Consider the following 22,776-nt stretch of genomic DNA (forward strand, 5'->3'; position numbering starts at 1 on the left):
ATCTGTTGTTAGCCCCTCACTCCAGATACCATTGTCTCCAGGGCTCAGGTCTTCTCTGCCTCTTCATGGCTGCTGTTTCTGCTGCCCAGGTGTCCCCAGACCCACCAAGCTCACCAGCTCTGTTTTCCTGTGTTCTCCAATGAACCCACTGTCTTCTCCCTGGGGAAACATCCATTCCCTCCAGGTGGCTGTTGGGAGACAAAAGGGCTGAAATCTAATTTGTACTAAGTCGATATGACTTAGACAGCAATGTAATTGCATTAAATTTCCTAGCTGAAAGGGTTCTTAGCTATCTCAGGTGATTTTTGAGACTTGGTTGAAGGCCAAATGAAATCTTAAGCACTATTTGAACATGTGTAACAGACGAACGCATGGTTGCTCCGAGTGAGAGGGCACTGCCTGCCCTTACAGCTGGCTTGAATCCCTAAACGGGCTTTTGTGGAACAATGGTTGTAAACTACTAATTATACCTTTCATTCTAAAGAAAACTGGGGTACAGATTAAGGGAAGTGACTTGCTCAGGGTCACAGGGCCAGATACTGGCAAAGCTGGGACTTGTCCCTAGGGCCCCCTGACCTCTAGCTAACACTCCTGTCCCTGCCCTACGATGCCTGGGTATTTCTGTCTCAGGCCTCATCATTGCAGCCAGCTCCAAACACTAATCACCAGCTCTGCATCCTGGTAACATAAGGAACATTCATCATATCCCCAGCACTTATCCGTATCTCCCTGGGCCTTCCATTCCTTGGGAGTGGCCAGGGATTTCTCTGACCTTCATGCTGGAGGTTACCCCTTTCCTACTGCTGCTAATTTTTTTTCCTGTTTATTTTTTTTTCTATTTCCTCCCCAGCTTTATTGAGATACAATTGACATACAAATTTTCCTGTTAATTTTTACAACCCAATTGCTGCTGGGAATAAACACAAAAAAGAAGGTAAAGACACATTTCAGATTTTTCTCATTGCATGTTTTCATTTTTAATTAAATAAGTCAAGTAAGCCATCAGGTGATGGGTTCACATTCTGTTCTGCAAAGCAGATCCTGACTGGCGGTGGCCAACAGCTCGCCAAAGGGCAGCCCCTGTGTTTCCAGGAGATTGTAGCCATGGCAAGGACATCTAGGACATTGATGGCAAGGGGGCTGGGAGCAACATGGCCGAGCAGATTGAGCTACATGCTACACATACACACGTGTGGACACATATGTACATACCATGGCCATGTATGGTCATGGAGGGGGTGTCAGTACTATGTGGCCATGAAACATGACATAGGGTCGAGGTCTTGGCAAAAAGAGTTTGCAGGAGCCAAGAGAGAGCAGGGGAGCCAGGCAGACTTGGCCTAGAATGTACAGATGAAATGGAGGCTTTAGGGGGGCACCCAGTTCAAGACCAATGTTAGAGGAAACAGGGTACATGGATCATTTTATGACAAATAAATACAAATAAAATATGGTCTACAATATGAGCTAGGGCCTGAAGATGGCATCATGGTAACCTTGGAAACATAACTAAGTAGTCCTCCGCACACAGTATGGAATGACAAAGGTCACAAGATCAAAGGATCTTGAAGCTCTTAAGACATCTGCAGTTGCCAATCCTACTTCATCCTTTTGAGGTAGAAGGCAGCTTCCACTCTTCCTGAAACCATGGGCAGTTGAAAGGCCGTATATGGCTGCATTCAGAGGGTTTTCTCCCTACCCCTGAACGTCGTAGGATCTTTACCTACTACCCACCAACTCTGGATTTCAGAGGATGCTCATTTCAGTTTGTGTAGATTGACAGGACCCACTTGGCTTCTGTAGGTATCTGTCCCCCCAACCCCTGCTCTGTCAGGAACTCACCTTTGCTCTCAACCTTTGGGGATGGGAGTGAGGAGAGACTGCCTTCGGGACACAGCCATCCACTCTTCTGCCTCTGTCCTTCATAATCCAGGGCCTATCAAGGGACAGGCCCTATAGTCAGTTAAAATAGGGCCTAGTGTGAGACAGGATCACCCAGAGCTGGAAGAGATCTGCAGGGTCAGGACCAGACCATCTGATGCTTACATCTCCTGTCTGCTGTCTAAGCCAAGCATACATCTTCTGGGACAGGGAGCCCCTGACCTCCTGCTGGACAGAGAGCAGAGGTGGAAGGGTCCGATGCCACTGTAACGGGTTGGGTGGGCCCTCTGCCCTTAGGGGCTTGGCCAGCAGTGGCCCCTTTAGGCCAGCCCTCTGGCATAGCTCCCAGGCTGAGGGTACTGGCAGACCAACATTTTCTGTTTATTTAGTTACTTATTTTCAAGTGAGTGCATCGCATCAAGGGACGAAAGACTAGAACTTGCTCCTGTCTTTCAACCTTAGTAATAACTCGGTGATAACCTGCAGGGGCTACAGAGACCTGCACATCTGCTGCTGCTTTTTCCCTTCCCGTGGGTCTCAGGAATTTGGGCCCCCCAAAATCCTGCTCCCAAAGACCCCTCCCCCCATGTCCTCATCCACTTGTTTACAAACAAGGCCCAGCGGAGAAGCCAGGAATGGGCAGCAGTGGCGACTGCCTGAGGGTGTTGGACACTGCCCTGTCTCACCAGGGCCTGGAATGTTCTGAACTTTTTATATAGGCCAGGCTAAAGAGGTCTTCATGAAGAAAAAGAAAATGAGTAAACGCTCATTGCTGAATGGGCCTCTTGTTCTGGGGAAGCTGGCGGCTGGCGGAGGTGAGGCCTCAACTGCTCCCTCTGTCTCCAGGCAGGTGGGTGCTGTGGAGGGCAAGGCTCCTGGGGGAGCAAGTGAGAGCAAAGAAACCAGGCTGGTCTTGCTGGGACAGGAGGTACCAGTTCCTGGCTGGACCACCTTCCCCAGCCCAGCTCCCGGCTGAAAGCCCCTCAGGCATGACTCCAAGCAGGTCCCAGTACAGAGTGTGGAGTCAGTAGTCACCCCACCCTGTCCTCCTTAAACCCTGAGGGTTCCCAGGGCATTGCTGGGCCCCAGGCAACACTCACTTGAGTTGTGTCCTATTTCAGACACCTGGGCAAAGGTAATACAGCAGAAAGGGCCTGACTGTCACATCTTCAAATTAACAAGAGGAAATCGAGCTAAAAAAATACCCTGCTGCCATCGTGACTCCCACGCTCTCAGTTTTGTCCTCTTGTGTATTCTGAATCGTCTTGGAGTGTCCTCGTATGTATGAAGTGAACAGTTTCTATTATTATTATTTCGTCTTTCTTGATTTGGGTACAGCTTTGAGTCCCTGCAAATAATAAAATACTTTTTGTCTCTTCCTTTACACAAAATAAATAAGTTAAGTCAACCTGCAGTGTACAAATTGTCAATATCCTGAGAAGTCCCAAAGGTCCATTCTCGGCATAGTCCTCAGAGCTCGGGGCGGAGGCCTGGGCCCCAGAGGCATATAGGAAGGAAGGAAGAAGTCTGCTGTCCACACCAGGAGAGCCCCAGGAAGGGCTCTGGATAGAGGTGCCTGCCCCTACCCACACACCCCCAGGTGGGGAACAGTGGAGGGAGCAGGAAAGGGGCTGGGACAGAATGGCCAGCAGTTCTGGGCCTGCCAGTAACATCCTGGCCTCACTCTGCTCCAGGATCAAGTTTTCAGAGCTGGAGTCCCTTTGCACCCCAAATTAGAGCCAGTTCCCTGCACAATTTATTCTTGGATTAGAAAACCTAGAGACATCCTTGATTGGCTGAATCCACGGTGATGGAGACCTAGCAGCTCAAATACACTGATTGTAACAGATCCCGCAGGATGGTTACCATCCTCACCTTTTCAAAGGCTGGCTTCCTGCCAGGACACACCCCTCCCTTCCGCATGGCAATACCAGCTGGACTCAGATCCTGTATTTCCCTGCTGTCTGTAATACTCCAAATAAAACCCAGCCCTCTGGGTTTGACAATGGGACAGATCTGACAGAGATTGTCCAGGAAATCAGAAACAGCCCTTAGCGAGCCATTGCAGCTTCCTGCAAGTTCTGAGGTGGTACTGAGTTCCACTCCCTAGTTTGGGATGGGAGTGGGGAAAGGCTTCCACTTTGGGGACATTTGCTCCTTGGTCATAGGCCCTTGACCCCTCAGAAAATATGTTAGGACCCGGGAGAGATTTTCAAATCTGGCCTCTTCTCAGGAAGGGGGTAAGGACTACTAATTTATGCTGCCTCTGGACACTCAGCAAAGAACCGTCTTGGTTTCTGAGATTTGTTCCACATGGGTTCAAACAGAAAAGCCCGTGGGGCATTGTGGGCTGCCATGTGGCTACCTAGGTTCTGCTCTTTTTAGGGGAAGGCTCCTCTTCCTCACCCTTCAGCAGGAGTCAGAGTGCTCCCAACTGGTCTTCCCAGGCCCCCTCAGCCCCTCAAGCCCAGACTGCTTCCAAGCAGCACTTCTGTAGGAACAAACCTGAAAACACAGCCATGAAATAAGACACCAAACCATAAATAACTTAAAAAAAAAAGAAACAAATAAAACATTCAGCCCATCCCACGTTGAGCAATGCTCTTCCCAGAGCCTGAAAGGAGGAATTCAGACACTAACCACATAACCATGGCGACCAACCATGTGGCTGACCTCTGTCCCCTGTCTTCTCAGGGGAGGGGGTATCCTGATGTGACTTCTCCCCTCAAAGAGCAGCACTCTGTACTTCCTTCTGGGCCCTGCCCCACAGAGGCCTAGCTGGAAATGGCAGGACTCGTGAGCTGCCTTTTGCCTCCAGGGACCACAAATACTTCTGCCAGTCAGTCCTGAGGCAGCCTTCAAATATGGACATGCTCTTGGGAAGCCAGCTGAGCTGGGATGAGGCCTTTGGGCTGCAGTCACGTGAGGGTTGGCCACGCCATTTCAAAACATGCTGCCTGCTAGCAGCAAGGACATGAATGGATCAGAGGAGGTAGCCACGAGAATCTAAGGCAGGCAGATGCCATGGACTTGGCAGTTCTGTATCCACCGTTCAGCCTCAAACTTGGATGCGGAACAGGGTTATGGCCCCTGATTGTATTTCCTTCCCTCACCCTCAAATCATTCTAAAAATGTAATTAAAGGCTCCTCTTTAGGTGTATGATACAGATTAACACTGCGGGCATAAAGCAACAGGGAAGATTTTCTGTGTCTGTATGTGTGTGTACATTTGTGTTATTAGGATGTTTTTCTGTCTGTGTATATGGTGTGAGTGTAGGTATTTGTCTTTATCTGCATGTGTTTTGTAGCTCTTATACAAAGCTGTTATCTCTCCTCCCAGGGACCCACCCAGATGCCACACTGGATCGTGGAGAAATTCAGAAACTGAAAGGTTGACACTGTGTACAGCAGGGAGTCTAACTGCAACTAGCCAGTGCTCAGAACCCCTTCTGTTTTTCAATTATGTGTGGACTTTGGCCCACAGGGTCTTTAGGCATCTATGTGTGTTTCATGTATGTTTCTGTGTGTGTATGTGTGTGTGTATATGAGAGAGAGGGAACGAGTGAGAAAGGCTTGTCAATAGGCCCAGGCCTGGCTGGGCCTGCTCAGGTGACCACAGCCCCTTAGGTCTGGGTTTGACGGCCCTCAAAGGGACCGGCCACTGTTCCGTTCTCAGCCAGAAACTCCAGGCCCACAGCTGCGGCGGGGAAGCGACCTGATTGGGGACCTACTTTTCTACGGGGGGGTGGGCGGGCGTTCCAGCGGAAGTGCTGCCTGCTTCCTGCGCGGCTCCCTGCCACCCACCGAGGGCGCTGCTGCCGGCTGGCTCCCCGCTTGCCTGGGTGAGGCAGGCAGGGTGGGACTTTCACCAGGAGGGGTGCTCGCCGCTCTGGGCTCCCTACGTGACCCAGAAGGTGCCGCGCTCCTCCAGCAGGCTGACGGAGCGGTTGGAGAGCGAGGCGGCATCCTGCACCGGTCTGTAGCCGAAGAGGTGCATGGCGGGGCCGCAGGCGGCCTGCACCACCTGCGCCAGCTTGAACGGCATGCTGAAGCGCCATTTCTCAAACTGCTCCGAGGAATTCTTCTGCGTGGAGTAGATGCCGTCATGGGCCGCCTGCGTGTTCTTCTGGATCCAGTCCTCTACTTGTGGGGTCAGGGGGATGCCGGCAAAGCGGTACATCTCCTGGGCCTTCTGCAGCGGCCTCAGGGCCACGTCCTCGTAGCGCACCAGCATGTAGCGGCCCCGCAGCCAGGCCGGCTGCCTCAGGCCCAGTTCGGCCGATAAGCGGATGCTCTCACAGTTGCCCCTCAGCCGCTGCACTTCTTCCTCCCGCAGCTGGTCCTGTCCCTTGGCCAGCCACTTCTTCCAGGTCTCGTACTTGTCGGCGAAGGCCACCATGCGGGAGGCCAGCACGGCGCGGGGGTCACGCACCAGCTGGATGACGCGCAAGTCAAGCCGGGGGTCCTCGGCCAGTGGCTGCAGGAACTCCAGCTGTCGGATGCGTACGGCCTTGACCGCCATGTGCTCCTTGCGGTGGCAGGCCTCGGCAGCCAGCGTCATGTTAAGGGGGCCACAGCGGCGGTTCTTGCAGGGGTACTTCTCGAAGACCTTCTTGACGACGGGCGTGCAGACGGGGTCCTCGCAGAGGGAGCGGCTGGAACCCCGGCGGAACACGAACTGGGTCAGGTGGTCCTCGGGCAGCGGGGTGATGAAATGCTCCAGGATGTACAGGTCGCACAGGAAGAGCTGCTTGAGCACGTCTCGGTAGACCAGAGCTGAGCCCGCGGCATTGGCGCCGCCCTGCTCGAAGGACACCGTGCGCTCGATGTGCCACAGCGGCTCGAAGAGGTAGAAGATGTTGCCTTGCTGGTTGAAGAATTCCCCTACAAACGAGGAGCCGGTGCGGGTAGTGGCCATGAGGAGCACGTGGCGCCTGGGCGGGGCCTCGGCGGGTGGGCGGGGCTCCTCCTGCTCCGCCGCCTCCTCCCCAGCCTGCTCTGCTGGCTCCACGCCCAACTGCAAACTTAGGTTTCGAAGGCGGCTCTGTAGTTGCGTGAAGGCCGAATCCAGCTCACTCAAGGACAAGAGAGATGCGTTCTCAGCCAAGACCAGGGCTGGATCGGTGCTGTTGGCATCTACCAGGGATTGGGGAATTTGCTTCAGCTTGTCTGAAACCCTGTGAAGACAAAGGGATCAGTGACTGACCGGGGACTCCATCCCCTGTGCCACCAGAAGGCGCATCCCTGGCTGATCACCCGGAAGCTGACTTTGAGACAAGGATTTGAGTGTAAGTAGTTTACTTGGGACACGATCACAGGAAGAACTGCTAGCAGGGTAGGGATGTGAGGCAGGGAGGAAAGGAAGTCCCTAAGGGTGAGCAGGCTACCCCTGGGGCAAATGGCTCTGCTACAGGGTAGGTAGAACACACCTTAGGATTCTCTCACCCAAGAGGTATGAAGCTCCCAGCTGACCTTGCCTGAGGGCTGCTTTCAGAGGCATTTATTCCCCAGGACTTCTGGCTTGCCAGTGTGCGGGTGGAGAGAATATCCTCAGGTGGAGAGTTGCAGGCACTTGCAATAGGACCCAGTTGGCACAAACTGGAACAGTCCATGCTGAGACACCCAGGCAGGGCACTCATATAATGCCTACTGGGCAGCCCAGTTCCTAACCTACCCATCTTGGTTGATGCTTTCTTGCAGAGGTTGTGCTCAGGCCCACTAGCAGGGTCACTGCATACAGTGGTACACTGCCAACTCTAGGTGGCAGTATTCCCAGCATAGCCCATGTGAGTGCACACCCCTGGAATTGAACAATACACAACCTGGGCAATTGCATGGCAGCTCTGTCCACCAGGTCTGTACCAGGACCCTGCCTCACCCTCGTCCATGACTTCAGATTCATATGAGGGATGTGCTGTTAATGTGAGGCATCATTCTAGGTCAGGAAGTAAGTTAATAATAATAACCATGGCCAGCAAGTATTGGACTCCAGTTACATGCCAAGCACTGGGCTAAATGCTTTTACATTTTCTCATTTAATCTTCACATCAAGGCAAGCCCAATCATTCCCCACAGTTTACAGAAGAGAAATTTAAGACAGAAAAGTGAAATAATTTGTCTTAAGCTCTCACAGCTGGGAAGGGCCAGAGTCAGGGTTCCAACCCAGGCTGCTTGAGTCCAGAGCCTGTCTCACTACTGTGCAGTCATGAGGATGTGGGCATGACTTATAGCCTGTGGGCCTGGTAGTTGCTGGTTGAAGGACTGCCTTTGTAGGTCCATATACATACAGACTCCCATATACATATGAGAGCCCTATAACTACCTCTCTGCCCCTACCCCCCCCACCTTGATAAGGAAGACTTGTGCTTGCATCCCTCACCTTGATATGATTTTATTTTCCTTTTCAATGAAGACAAAAACCACCACCACAAAAGCCAGGAAAAGGGCGTATTTGCTCCTCATTCTCAGGCTGTGCAGAAAGTGTCGGCAGTCCTGAGGCATAGTGAGTCCTTTCTCCATGGGGAAGGGTGGGGTCGTGGGCACTCAGCTCGGGGGCATCACTCAGGACCTGGCTCGTCGTTCAGGTGGGGGACACCTGGTCCTGTGGAGAGATGGGCAGTCAGGACACCCTTGTCTGTAGATGAGAACAAAGAGGAGCTCTTCCACCAGACTTTTGGGAACCCCAAGGCCTGCTTAGCACCCAGACCCACTCCCCAATGGACTGTGCCCCAGAGAGTTGAAATCAGGTCATTTAAAATGCAGTGAGCCTTCTGATTCACCCCTGTCACCTCCATCAATTTATCCTTTGACCTCATACATGACTCAATGGTAAGTATATGGAAAAGAATCCTCCTTGCAGTATGCATGTTTGCAATAGCAAAAGACTGCAAACACTTAAAAAAAATGATGGCGCATCCATGCAATGGATTATTATGAGGCCATAAAGAATAATGAGGTGGATCTACAAATGCTAATGTGAACAATCTACTATGTATATGAAAATTTTATATATATAATAATATATAAATATATAAGCAAGATGCAGATATAGTGTGTTTATATAGGATAGGTTTTCTTAATCTTAGCACTACTATTTTGGATCAGATAATTCTTTGTTGTGGGGGCTGTCCTATGCATTGTAGGATGTTTAACAGCATCCTTGGCCCCTAGCACATGATTTGGCCCCTACACATTAGATAACGGTATCATCCCCTCTGCTCAGATGTGACAATCAGAAATGTTTCTAGGCATTGTCAGATGGACCCTGAGCAGGGGGGAGATGCAGAGTCATCCCAGGTTGAGTATCTCTGATGTAGTATGCTCCCATTTGAAAAAAAAAATTAAGGGAGAGAAAAATATAAATGCTAGGTACAATTGGCCTTGTAACAGAGGGACAGTAGGTTAGGAGAGAAGGCTGGGTCGAATCTTAAGTTTTCTATATAACATTGTGCACCATTAGAATTTTTACCATGTGGGTGTGTACATTTTTTAAAATTAATTAAAGGTTTTCACTGTAGCACATGATTTCTAACAAAATCCTCCACGTGGCCTCGGCCTTGAGGTCTCAGTTTTGTGAGGCAGCTTCCCCAGGGATAGGTTAGGGCTCCCTCAGCCCCACCACACTACAGAGACTCTTACTAGCACCTGAGACTTTGTCATAAAGCAGACCCACTTGTAATGACTTGTTTGATGCTGATCATCCCTTCATGGAGGACGGGGAGTTTGTCCGGGCCCCTCATAATCCCTTAGCACTCGGCCAGGCACACAGGAGACACTCATGCATGATTGCTAAATGACAAAATAGTTAAAGGAATAAATGACTCTCAGTGGAAGGTGTCTATATTTTTAAAAGCTGGAGCAAATTCACTATTGCCCATTGGAACCTGAATCACCATTTCTTTCATTTATCCTCACCATCATACATACCTGCCCTGCACCACAAGCCCCAAATTCCAGCACAACCCCCTCTTCCAAAAGTCTATCCTTATCTCCATAAGGACCCTCAACCATGGGAGACAGTCTGCTCCCAGTATGGAAAAATCTTATTGGGATCTCATGCATGGCATCCAGGACCATCCTTCTTTCTGGGAAAGATTGATTTCTTCTAAGCTGATGTTGACAGGGGAGTGGGAGGGCAGGAAGGAGGGTCCCAGGGCTGCACCTTTGTCACACAATGGAAGTGTCTTCAGGGACAGCCAGAAAATCTATCCTCTAGGGAAAGCAGTGAGGCCAGGTTTCTACTTGTGAGAAGGCAGATGTGTACCCTGGCAGCCGGAGTGGAGGTCCCCAGCTGTGCAGGATAGAGTGGTGGTAGGGCAGCGGGCAGCTCTTCCTGGCAGAGTGCTGGGGTGCTTCATGAGTGTGAGTAGGTGGAGAGGAGTCAGGAGGGAAGAGAGCTGCAAGGCCAGTTCAAGGTCAACTGGAATATTCTTGGCTCTTCCAAATTCTTCTGGGCCATTCATTTCCCATGCACTCATTAAACAAATATTTCCTGAGCACCTACTATGTGCCAGTCTAGGCAATGGGGATACAGCAGTGAACAAGCAGACCCAGCCCATGCCTTCAAGGGGCTTACACTCTGGTTGAAAGAGCCAGCTTGAAGGATATGGGTAGATGAAATCTAGTGAAATTTATAAAATTACTGCTCTGTGCCTGATGCCATGCTAAGCACTTGATTTGCATTTCCTCATCAAATCCTCACAAAAGCCCATTTCATTTTACAGATGAAGAAACTGGGATTGTGAGAGGTTAAATAATTTGCACACGGGTCCTCCAGCAGCAGCCTGATCCCCCCTCCCTGATCCAGGTCATTCAGGCCCCTTGATGCTCCACAGTGACTGCTCCCTGGCACATACACACTGTAGCACATATGGTAGGACTTTTCCAGCTAATGGTCTGTTTATCTCTCGTTCCCAGACTGCAAGCTCTTGGAAGTGAAGACCAGCATCTAAAATGGGACCCGCCACATACCTGCTGCCCAGCAAATCACTGGTAAGTCAACCCATTGAAGCTGGTGCCTGGTAGGCTGTCAGCATGAGTTTGCAGAATCCTGGGCAGAGCTGCGTTCCCTATGCAGCCAGGTTAGCCTGTTGGGGGTGGGGGGTGCGAGGCTGCCTGTCTGCTGGGAGTATTGGGTGAGACCCAATACTGAGTCTTCTGACCACAAAGGGCTGAAATCTTGGCTATCTGCCCTCTTGGGTCAGCTGAGAGTTGCCTGCTTTTATGATGTGAGGGAAGCAGAAGGAGCTGGGACCAGAAGTCCTGGGCTCTAGTCCTCCTGCATGTCTACCATGCTGTGTAACATTGCATAAGTGACTTAGCTTCTCTGGGCCTCAGTTTCTTCACTGGTGACATGGAAAGGGCAGTTCCTACTGCATGAAGTTGCTGTGAAGAGCAGTATCTGGTGCATGGGAGAGGGAGAAAAAGCAGTTGTGGGGCAGGGGGAGTTATCTTCGTTGTCCTCTCTCTGCGGGGTCTAGTATCTTTGATAGGATTTAGAAGTTTGGTTGCGACGATGACAAAGCTCCTGAACCTTCCTCTCCCCTCCCTTCCAGCACTGTTTCTATTTTGAGTCACTGTCCCAGCCCCCTGACTGCCACAAATACAGGGTTTTGAGAACCTTCCCGGTGTTGCTCTAAAAGGAAGAAGCAAGGGTGAAAACCCCCTCCGAATGAAACCCCTGTGACATCTGTGACACTGGATAAACCTTTGTTCTTTTTGCCCCCAGAACCTCAGTGCCCTGCTCCATGCGTACCAGGCAGAGTGGGTGCACCAGAATACTTGTAGAAGGAAGAGATGAATGCCTTTTCCAAAACATTTAGCCCAGTGTGAGATGCTTAATTGTTCTAAGTTGATGGACAATATAAAGAGAAAGAAGAAAAAGCCGTGGTTCCCTGAGTGAACCACACATGTGCGCCGTGACCCTGTGCTGAGAGTTTGTGCTGAGCATTTGCCCTGAGCTTGTACTACAAGCATGTGTTGAGTGTATACTGTAGGTATATGCTATAAGTGTGTGCTACGAGTGTGTACCGTGGGCAAAACTTCACGCGTGGGGCTTCACATATGTTGATCTCTTGAATTATATCAATCCGGGATGCTATTTTGAGGATAGAGAAACTAGGCTTGTGGCTTTCAGTTCAAGCCTCTACAGCTCTGTGCTTATAATGGGGAGGGCAGAAAGCAGCGAAGGCATCCCAGGCAGTCTAGTGAGGGAGCATTGGAAAGGAAGCAGGCTGTGATCTGAGGCTCTAAACTCTAGGCATGGCTTCCCTACCTTGCTCTCCGCTCGGGGACCTTTCTGCTCAAGCCTCCCTCGTGACCTGGCAAGGCACCCACATGAGAGAACAGTTTTCTTCTTGGATGGCTCCCAGGCAGGCCCCTGGCTTCCCCAGGCCTTCCACTGAGGCCCCAGATGGACTGCAGCCCACTCCTGCCTCCCCCGCGGGAGCCAGGGTCCCGGAGTCTGCTGTGCATGGAGCCCTGATAAGGGATGGGCGCTGCCAGACGTTGCATCAGGCAGCAAAGCTCCACTCCCCTCACTTGCTCAGGGCCAGGAACCCAGCAGGGATTGGGGCCTCAGCTGTGGCAGGCCCTCCCTGCGCACAGCCTTTCCACCAGGCAGGAGGAGGAGCTGCCTGGGCTGACAGAGGCCAAGAGCTGAGATGGAGGAGGCTCCCTGGGCAGAGATGGGGGCAGTGAAGCCCATTGTGGGAAAATTCTGAACTGACTCATAAGCCGCAGCCTTTGGCTGGGAGGCTGTCCCAACCGTGCCGTGTCACCAAACACCTGGGAGGGGAGACCTTGGGAGGGTTTCTGCGGGTTGTCTCTGGGTCCCCTAGAGTGGAGACAGAGGGCAGGACAGGGAGAAGGGGCACACAAGCTCGCAGATGATCTTTTCTTGGAGGACGCAGGAGTCCATCCAGTGGCTTGTCCAGGCGAGGTCTTATTTCACATTGGGACATCCAGAGCTGGCTTGGGAAAGACCAGGGCCCCCCAATATCTTGAGCTTAGTATCAGATAGGAGAGTAAATACCCAGAGGTTGTTGGACGAACCAGTGAGGAAAGGAAGAAGAGGAGGAATGAGAGGACAAGGAAATGGTTGAAGGCCTAGCCGAGGGAGGCTCTCCTGTGCAGCCTGGGGCCATCATTCCTCCCCAAGCCCCTCACAGCCCGGGGCTCTAGCTTCCTCTCTCAGGAACAAACCATGTTAAACTTCAACTTCCGCCAAGACAGAGACAGAGTAGATGCAGCCAAAGGTGGAGGTGTGTGTCACCTGAGTGACTGTGGACATCCAAGAACTTGTGAGAAGCTGTGGGCCAGAGCCACTAGGGGGACCACAGGGCTGAGGGCCAGCCTGGCAGGGTTGGAGCTGCCACAGACACTCAAGGAGCCAGCCCTGGCCGGGACAGACCCCGCTGGTCCTCAGCCCCATCTTGCTGTACGGGCGTGTGGGGGAGCACGCTCTCTCCCGCATCTGACACGGCCACTTCATCAGGGCCTGTTCAGCTGTGTGAGAAACACATCCTGTGCAAACCCCAGTGCTGACAGCTGCATGGATATGGGGCCCTAGAGAACAGTCCCCGGCCTCCCTGTCAGCACAGGTACTTCCTGTGCCTCTCACGCTGAACCCTGGGCCCTGGGCCAGGTCGGAGCTGACCCACTACTCTGGGCTCTGCTACCCCTGTCCAGTCAGGAGCTGCAGCTGAGGCTGGTGTCCAGGATGCCCCTAACCATGCAGCTGGGCCGCCTGGGAGGAGTCCTCTGGCTTGCTTGGAACTAACCTGGAAGTGGGCCAACAATCATGGCCAAGGATGTGCACCCAGCCCTGAAAATCCAACATGTGAGCAGCAGCTTGAGTGTCTCAGCAGACGGGGCTGGCTGAGGAACTGCATGGGCACAATGAATGCAAGCCATGCAAGAGTTAAAAATGCTGATGCCCAGCTACAAAAACGGCGTATTAAGTGATCATTCTTTTTACTTTATGCCCTTTCGTAGTCTTTGAATTTTTGACAACCATACACAAGTACCACTTTAATAAGTTTTAAAATCCAACATGAAACTCAAAAAAGAGAAGTATTAGATTGGAAGTGGTGTGGAAAATGCATCAGAAGAAGGCAGGCCCAGAGGCCAGGAGACCAGGCCGTCCCGTCTGTACTGGTCCAGGAGAGAGAAGGCCGCCTGAGCAAGTGGGGCCAGAGTGCAGAAGAGGAAGGATAGACATGTGGGACTTTAAGGATGCCAGCGTGGTGCCTGTGACAAGCACATCTTAGATGAGCCTTGAGGACTGTGAGTTTATGAAGTGAAATAAGTCAGACACAATAGGCCAAATCCTGTATGATGCCACTTACATGTGGCATCTAGAGGAGCCAAATTCAGAGAGACAAAGACTGGAAGGGTGGTTGCCTGGGCCTGGGGGGAGGGGAAATGGGGAGTTAGTGTTTAGTGGGGATGGAATGTCAGTTTGGGAAAATGAAAAAATTCTAGAGATCAGTGGTGGTGAAGGTTGTACAACAACGTGAATATACTTAATGCTACTGAACTGTACACTTAAAAATGGTTAGAAAAGCCAATTTTATGGTATATATATTTCCACAATAAAAAAAACGAATTCATAAACAGTGATGCCTATGGGCGGAGGTGGGGAGGGAGGTGAACAGAGGGCTTTTGGAGGACCCCTGGTTCCTTCCTTGGGCAGCAGATGCCTGGCACATGGCAGGGCTCAATAACATTTGTGAAGTGAAAGAATGGATTCATACACTGTCTTGAAGACTTAGCTGTGGTTTCCTGTAGTTCCTCTTCCCCGGTGCTAGTGGAATACTTGGACACGTAGAAGATGCTTGATTAATACGCTATTGATTATATATATGTGTGTGCTTGTGTATAGAGGAGGTGGGGAGGGATGGGGAGAGAGACAGACAGAGAAAGGGACGGAGACAGAGAGAGAGAGAGAGAACACAGACATTCTGGAAGTCTGAACAAGTTAAAAGTGAATCTCTATGCAGCTTGACTTCCTTGCCTTTATGTATTGACTTTGAAGCCTTGTGACGCTAGGAAAGGAACTTAAATCTGAGTGGTTTCCTCATCTGTAAATGGGACACTTATAGCATCTGTTGTACACTCAGTGGTCACAGGGAATTCATTGAGAAGATGCTAGTGAACTCTAACCCAAGCCCAAGTTGTGGTAAGTGGTCCTACTGAGGAACTGCTTGCCCTGTCTTTACAGATGCAGCAGATTCTGTGGCTTGTGATTGGTGGTGAGTGCTGGAATGGTGGGGGTGGGAGGGGGTCTGAGTCCCCTAAAAATACCAGGATGAAGAAAGGAAACAGTGACTGGGCTGACTACAGCTGGAAATGTCCCTCAGGCAGAGCCACTACGGCTCATTTAGGGACAGCATTTGGCCCTGGGCCTCTCATCCTCCTCATTCTCAGTCTCATCTGGGAGTAAACTTGCTGACTTTCCCCATCCCAGGCACTGCAGTCACCTGTAGCCCTGAGGCAGCAGGGCAGCCAGAGAGAGACCCAGAAACACCATAGGCAGAACCCTTAAGTATGCTCTCTCCCCAGCTTTCCCACAGGCCAAAACTGCCCACAAATTCCATATGGCCCACATGGCCAGGAAGTGCTGAGTGCGCTCGCTGACAAGTGTGGCTGCAAAGGGACAAGAGCTGTGGGCTGGGGCAGGACAACGGACCCTGCAGAAAAGCTGTCTCCACTCGGGCTGTTATGAACAGGGGGCTTCAGGCCTCAGAGCTGTCAGGCCGAGGACAAGTTGAATGCCAGTGGATTTTGCCCCCAGGACAAAATCATGTTGTCCACAGTGGCTAAGGCCAACAGCCTTACACAAAGCAGCGTGGCTTTCCAACTCCAGTTGTCCTTGCCTCTGACTATGTGAGTCTGAGGAGGGCATTTCTTTTAGAGAGGTCTAAGAGAAATCTGTCCTACACATCACCCCGCCAATCATGCAAAAAATATGGCTCTTGCCCTAAAACTGCAGAATGGCAGGACTGGAAAGGGCTTGGAAATTTTCTTATCTACCCTTCCATGTTTTTCATCTATAGCAGTTCAGGCTCAGAGGAGGGAAGTGCTTGACCAAGGCAGACAACTGGATAGTGACAAAACTTGAATTACAATGCAGGTCAGTGATGGTCCTGCCCAACTTTATCACTCTGACTCTTATAGCTTAGCCCACTCAAGAATCTTCAACACAGGATGGCAAATAGCACACATTCCACCACTCAGTAGTCCTGTGCCTGGGTCAGACATCACTAATCAATCATCATCCTCTTTTTAGTTGGGACTAAATGTAGCCTCATTAGCCTTCTCAGTGCAGTGCCAATCCATTAGAGTTGGCATGTGAGATAAAAACCAATCTGCCCTCCCAACTTTACAGGATCCTTACTGGCTACCAAACAAAATTCATCACCACCCATTTGGCATTCTGCTATCTGACATCACCCCCCAATGCCAGCCCCAATTCCAGTTCTCACCCCTCCATTCAAGCACACATGCCTTGTACATTATTCCTCCAAGCCTTTCATTTAGCACATACAGCCCTTTACTGAACAGAACACCACAGATGACAATGAATAGTGAAGTTACTAAGAATAGTTAAAGCATCAAAATTTGCAAGAAAGAAATTTGCTTCTGAAAAGAACTGCAACAGATGCAAAGGTCTTATGATTTCACCTCTCTTTCCCCTCTTTCTCTTTCTCGCTTTGCTGGTGCTTGCATGAACGAGAGTGGCAGTGGAGTTAGAGCATCTAGGACACTGCACAGAACTGCTACCAATCCATTCTGCAGCACAGTTGGCAAAGGTCTTCATATGGCTAATTTTATATGATTACTCACATGCCTTTATATGTTTTTATGAATCAGAGCCAAAATTTTAAGTCCTAGGGCTACCCCACAAAATGATTTCTGGGTTTGGGGAAAATTGGGGCAAGTCCATTGGAGTGTGTCTTGAGTGTGAACATAATCTGCGATGGGGGTTACAGCAGGAAAAGTTTGAGGCCAGTTGCCTAAAAAAAGCATATCAATCTGAAAAAGAATATGTATGTATATGTATAACTGAGTCACTTTGCTATATACCTGAAACATTGTAAATCAATTATACTTCAATAAAAAAATTGTTTTTAAAGGTGACATACTGTGTGATTCCATATATAACATTTTTTTTAATTGAAGTATAGTCGATTTACAATGTTGTGTTAGTTTCTGGTGTACGTGTAGAGATTCAGTTATACATATGTGTATATATATATATACACACACACTCATTTTCGTATTCTTTTTCATTATAGCTATTACAAGGTATTGAATATAGCTCCCTGTATTATACAGTAGGGCATTGTTGTTTATCTATTTTATATCTAATAGTAACTGCAAATCCCAAACTCCCAATTTATCCCTCCCCACTCCCTTTCCTCCCTGGTAACCATACGTTTGTTTTCTCCATCTGTGAGTCTGTTTCTATTTTGTGAGTAAGTTCGTGTGTATCATTTTTTTTTTTTTTGATTCCACATATAAGTGGAATTTGGTATGTTTGGTATATATATCATTTGGTATTTTTTTTTCTCTTTCTGGCTTACTTCACTTAGTATGACAATCTCCAGGTCCATCTGTGTTGCTGCAGATGGCATTGTTTCATTCTTTTTTATGGCTGAGTAGTATTCCATCATGTATCATTTATATAACATTTTAAAAATGACAAAATTGTAAGAGACAAGAACAAGTTAGTATTGCCAGGAGCTAAAGAAGGGGTGGGGGTGGAAGGGAAGTGGGCATAGCTATAAAATGGCAACATGAGGAGTCCTTATGGTGATAGAAATGTTCTGTATCTTGACTGGTTGTGATACTGCACTAGAGTTTTGCACCATCAGGGGAAACTGGGTAATGGGTTCATGGGATCCTGTATTATTTATTAAAATTGCACGGGTATCTACAGTACCTCCAAACAAAAAAGTAATTAACTAGAAAAGAAAAAAGAGGCCCTACGATAGCAAACAAGTTTTAAAGAGATCTTTGGAAAATGGAGCTGGAGGTGGGTGGTAAGATTGAGCAGAAATGGCCTTCCTGGGGCAGGAGTGAGCGAGCGGAGTCCAATCCGGAACTCTTGAGTCTGGCTTTTTGGGACACATGGACTGGCCACCCTCCTGGGGTCTCTTCAAGTGTAAGGACAAACTTGGGGGCTTTTTGAGGAGGTAAAATGATGAGGAAGCCTATCCCCACAGCAGGGGAAAGAGAAAGATGGGAAAGGATTCTGGAGGGGATGACACAACATCTGACCCCTTCATCAGCTGGAGGACCAGCAGTGAGCTCCAGTTTGGAGAGGAGTGGGGAGGCCACACAGGACTCAGTGCTGCCTCAGGGCCCAGAGATCCAAGGGGGGCCTCAGAAGGTGGTTCAGGCATGGCCTTGGAGAGAGGAGATCCTGGCAGCCACACTGTGCAACACTGTCACTCAGGGTATGTGAGACCCAAGCACATCTAGGTTATCTATGAACTGCTCACTGGACCTACCAAGGGGCAAAGCAAGCTTCAGGACACTTTATGGCAATTCTGTGGTTCCCAAGCGAGAAGGAGGTGAAGAATTTGCAACTAAGGTGGAAATTTTAGAAGTGAATGTAATTGAGAAAGTACCTAGTGAACCTCTGGCTGATAAAGCTCACATTCAGCCAGTAAATTCATTTGCTGAGCCCTTGCTCTGGGCCAAGCATGGGAAGAGGCAAGGGGAGTAGAGGGAGGGAAAGACAGTCTCCATCCTCGGGGAGCTGAAGAATAACAGAAGTTAACACTCCTAATGAAGTGGGCACTGTTCCAAGCACTTCACACATAAATATATTGAGTCCTCAGAACAACCCTGTGAGGAATAAGTAGATAAAAATAGATCGTACTGACCACCCCGATTAAGGCAGTGGACAAACAACTTTCCCTCAGTTAACAAGGAAGAGTGGGGATTTGAACCCAGGCAGTCTGTCTCCATGGCCCGTAAATTCAACCACGGCTCTCTAGCACTGAGCAGGAGATTTAGCCAAAAGGCAGGAGCTGTACGTGGTGGGCAGATCAGAGTCCTGGCCAGGAACTGGTCTTCTAGGACATGTACTAACTTGTACGACTCTGAACAACTCTCTGGACCTCTTTCTATCTCACGCTCCTTCTATCAGAGACAAACATGGCCCCAGATGCAAGGCTATTGGAGAGTCTTTGAAGAAACATGCTTTGGAGGCATTGGGCCGGTGCTGGCTTCTCAGGAAACGGGAGCTTAGTGGCCATCCCAGATAAGCAGCTGTCATTGGCTGTAGGTGACAAGTAGAATGTCACCTTGCTTCTTGCCCCAACCCTGCAGTTGTGCACAGGAGCATGGTTGCTCCAATAGAGCCAGATCCCAGAGCCTGAGTGGGCCTGAAAGTCTGAGGCAGCATTGTGAAACGCAGCAGAGGCGACCTGGGGTGGAACCTATAGGCTCTGTTCCTCCAGAATCAAATTCAGACTCTTATACATGGTGTTCTACCTGAGAACAGCCTGGCTGACCCTAGCTTCCCAAGTGGCCCCCACATCTTCCCCACCTGCAGCCTCCCCTCTCGCCAAGTGGGCCCACTGTTAGCAAAGGGTACAAGGACAGAACATAGCAGAGCTGGTACTTAAACCCATGTCTGTATGGCCGCAAAGTAGGGGCGATGCGTTGAGGTTGAGAGAACATGGACTAAGGGGTCAGACACACCTGAGTTCTTCCTGTTGCACTTCTGCCAGTCACTAGCTGTGTGACCCCAAGTGAGTGACTCACCTCTCTGTGCCTCGTCTATAAGATGGGGTTAGTAATAGCCCTGCATTAACAAATTACCGCAAACTCAGTAGCTTAAAACAGCACATATTTATTATTTTACAGTTCTGAATGTCCAGTCCAAGATCAGTTTCACTGGCCTCAAATCAAGGTATTAGCAGGCTTGGGTTCCTTCTAGAGTCTCTAGGAGAACTTTTCTTCCTTGCCTTTTCCAGCTTCTAGAGGCTGTCTGCTTTCCATGGCTCATGGTCCCTTCCTCCATTCTCAAAGTCAGCAACGGCTGGCTGAATTTTTCCTAATACATTACTTGGACTCCTCTTCTATAGTCAAGTCTCCCTCATAGAAGGACCCTGATGATTACATTGGGCCCACTTGGAGAATCCAGGATAATCTCCCCATCTCAAAATCCTTAACCACACCTCAAAGTCCCTTTTACTATGTGAAATAACGTGTCCACAGGTGTGAGGATTCATATGTGGAGATCTTTGAGGGGGGTCATTATTCAGCCTTCCACAGTCATGGACCCCATGAAATGGAATGTTACAAGTTAAGTGCTCAGCATAGTGTCTAACCAATAGGAGACCAGTGATGCTTAATCCCAGCCGGGCAAGGGAAAGTTTGAGAGCTTTTGCAAAAGAGTGCCTAGGGTTCACTCCTGAAGATTGGGCAGGGAGTCGGGTGGGTGTCTACGCACTGGAATTTTTATAAGCTCCCTAGTGACTCTGTTGGGCAGCCAGGGTGGGGTTGATTATAATAAGCAGTGAATTCATGTCAGCAGTTATTCTTATTCCCACAGCTACTTAGCATTGAACCTCAGTGCCCAGGAGCTGTTCAATAGATGTTTGTTGAATTAAACTGCAGTGAATCACTCCTGGGGCCCCAAACTACCCCTGGGATGGGCTGGGAGGGGTGAGAGGGTTTCTTGCTGCTGCATCAGAACCTGAAGAATGAGGTTCTGTGGGCAGAGGCCTTGGCCTCTGAATCAACTTCACACCCAGGAGTAGCTGCCTAGGGGGCTGGAGTCCTTCCTTCTCTCCGAAGTCCAGTCAAGGGGGCCAACCCGGCAGAATTCAGTAATCAACGGGCCATTGTTAATAGAACAGAGGGGCTCTGTGCCCATTTAACACTTCTCTCCCTCACGAAGCTGCTCCCAGCTGAGGGCTGGCTTCTGGAGGACTGTGAGTTTGGGGAGGGGCCCTAAGGCTATAAGGAGAAGGGGGAGGATTAGGGGTGGGGGCTGAGTCCCCTGGTTGGAGGAGCCGAGATATCCTGGAACATAGGCTGGTCTCAGAAGTCAGCAGTCTGGAAAGCCCCTGCTGATGTGGGGCTCAGCTGCAAGGCCAGGAAGAGGTTCCCATTAAAGCTGGGAGTCCAGGGACAGATAATGAAATCCACCAGACCCCAGCAGGAGCTGGGGGAGGGCTTTCCCTATGGGGTGGTCATGCTTGACCTACCTTCTTTCCTTTAGAAAAACAGAAAGGTGAAATCTGCACAGTAAATGGTGCCTTTCATTGCCTAGAGAACAGTGTTTTCAAAAGAGCTGGGAGGGTTTTATGTTCTGTGGGCTTGGGATTTAAGAGGCAGGCAATTCAAACAGGGTTGGGCATAAATGTCCCTTTGCTTAGCAGACCTTTTCTACATTCAGCAGTTGATACTAATAGTGAGATGAATTTTGGTAGGTGAGTGTTTAAGATCCCAAAGACAGTGCCTGACCAGCATCCTCAAAAATGCCAGAGACTTATCATTCTTTGCTAGCCATCAGCAATTCTCATCTGTTGAACACAGTAAATCCTCTGGTAGTCTCTGCCAAGGGAGTGTGTTGTCTTAAAACATACTCTAGGAGGGTGGGATCTCACAGTGGGGTCCCAGGACAGCAGCAGCAGCACCTTGGAACTTGGTAGACATGCACATTCTCGGGCCCCTCCCCAGACCTCCTCAATCGGAATCTCTGGGGGTGGACCTGGCAAGTGATTTAATAAGCTCTGCAGGTGATTTTGATGGGCGCTCAAGTTTGGAAATCACCATTTTTCACCACGTGTTTCAAACTTCAGGCTGTGCCATCAATTTGGTAGGTCGGACAAGCTTTTGTTTTTTTAATAGAACAGAATTGTATAGACAGAAAATATCAGAGCGTATGAAGGATATGCCATAAGGATACACATGAGTTTCATAAGACTTTTGTTTCAGTTATGTGTGACTGTCTCTGTCTCAGGTTTTGGTCCATAAAGATTAAAAGCCACTGTTCTAGAGCCAGAATGTAGTACAGACAGGCCCCAACTTAAGATGGTTGACCTGAAGATGGTGCGAAAGCAATACACATTCAGTAGAAACCGTACTTGGAATCTGGGCTCGAGAGATGCAGTAATCGTCAGCTGCTGCTCCCAGTCAGCCATGCAGTCAGCGGGATAAACAACCGATACACTTACAACCATTCTGCACCCAGCCAGCCATAGTTTTTCACTTTCAATAGAGCGTTCAATAAGTTACATGAGAGGTTCAACGCTTTATTATAAAATAGGCCTTGTGTTAGATGTTTTTGTCCATCTGTAAGTGTTCTGAGCACGATTAAGTTAGGCTAGGCTAAGCTATGATGTTCAGTAGGTTAGGTGTGTTAAATGCATTTTCAATTTAGGGTGGATTTGTTGGGATATAACCTCATCATAAGTCAAGGAAGATCTGTAATTCAACCAGCTCCCCCTTTGTAATTTGTCTGAATTGGGAAGTTTGAAGGATTCTGGCATAGGAGTTCCCTTGCCCCACTTCCAGACCCTCATGTAGGTGGTGAACAGATGAGAGGGGCTGCTCTGGGGGCTGACAGCCTCTTTACAATGCTGGCCTAAAGCCAAATTAAAGTGTGCATCTCCCCCATGTTCATAAAACATTCTGTCCCTCCCCTGTCCCCCTTCTTTGTCTATGTGCCTAGAGAGGTATGTGGACCAGATAACTAGCTGGTGACATCTGGGTAGGGGGACTGAGGGGTGGTTTGTTGCTTTCTTCTCTGATTTCGTCCATTTTACTTGAATTTTGCATGCTAAACATCTATCATTATTTAAAAATAAAGTCACTACTTAAAAAAAAAAAAAACAAAGCCAAGGGTCCACCTCAGTGTGGAAATAC

General features: G+C 49.5%; 1 protein-coding gene across 3 annotated transcripts in view; it reads right to left on the bottom strand.

The window, feature by feature from the left end:
• Positions 1 to 945: 945 nt before the first annotated feature.
• CHST3 (carbohydrate sulfotransferase 3) overlaps positions 946 to 22,776 on the bottom strand; it is a 34,694-nt gene continuing 12,863 nt past the window's right edge. For all 3 annotated transcript variants that reach the window (XM_032470256.1, XM_032470258.1, XM_032470257.1), the window contains exons 2-3: positions 8,261 to 8,482; positions 946 to 7,058 (exon numbers count right to left, since the gene is read on the bottom strand). In XM_032470256.1, coding sequence (XP_032326147.1) covers positions 5,780 to 7,058; positions 8,261 to 8,400 — 1,419 coding nt within the window. In that variant the 5' untranslated portion in view covers positions 8,401 to 8,482 and the 3' untranslated portion in view covers positions 946 to 5,779. The remainder of the gene's footprint in view (positions 7,059 to 8,260; positions 8,483 to 22,776) is intronic.

This window comes from Camelus ferus, chromosome 29 (assembly GCF_009834535.1).
Source record: "Camelus ferus isolate YT-003-E chromosome 29, BCGSAC_Cfer_1.0, whole genome shotgun sequence".
In the NCBI taxonomy this organism is placed as follows: Eukaryota; Metazoa; Chordata; class Mammalia; order Artiodactyla; family Camelidae; genus Camelus; species Camelus ferus.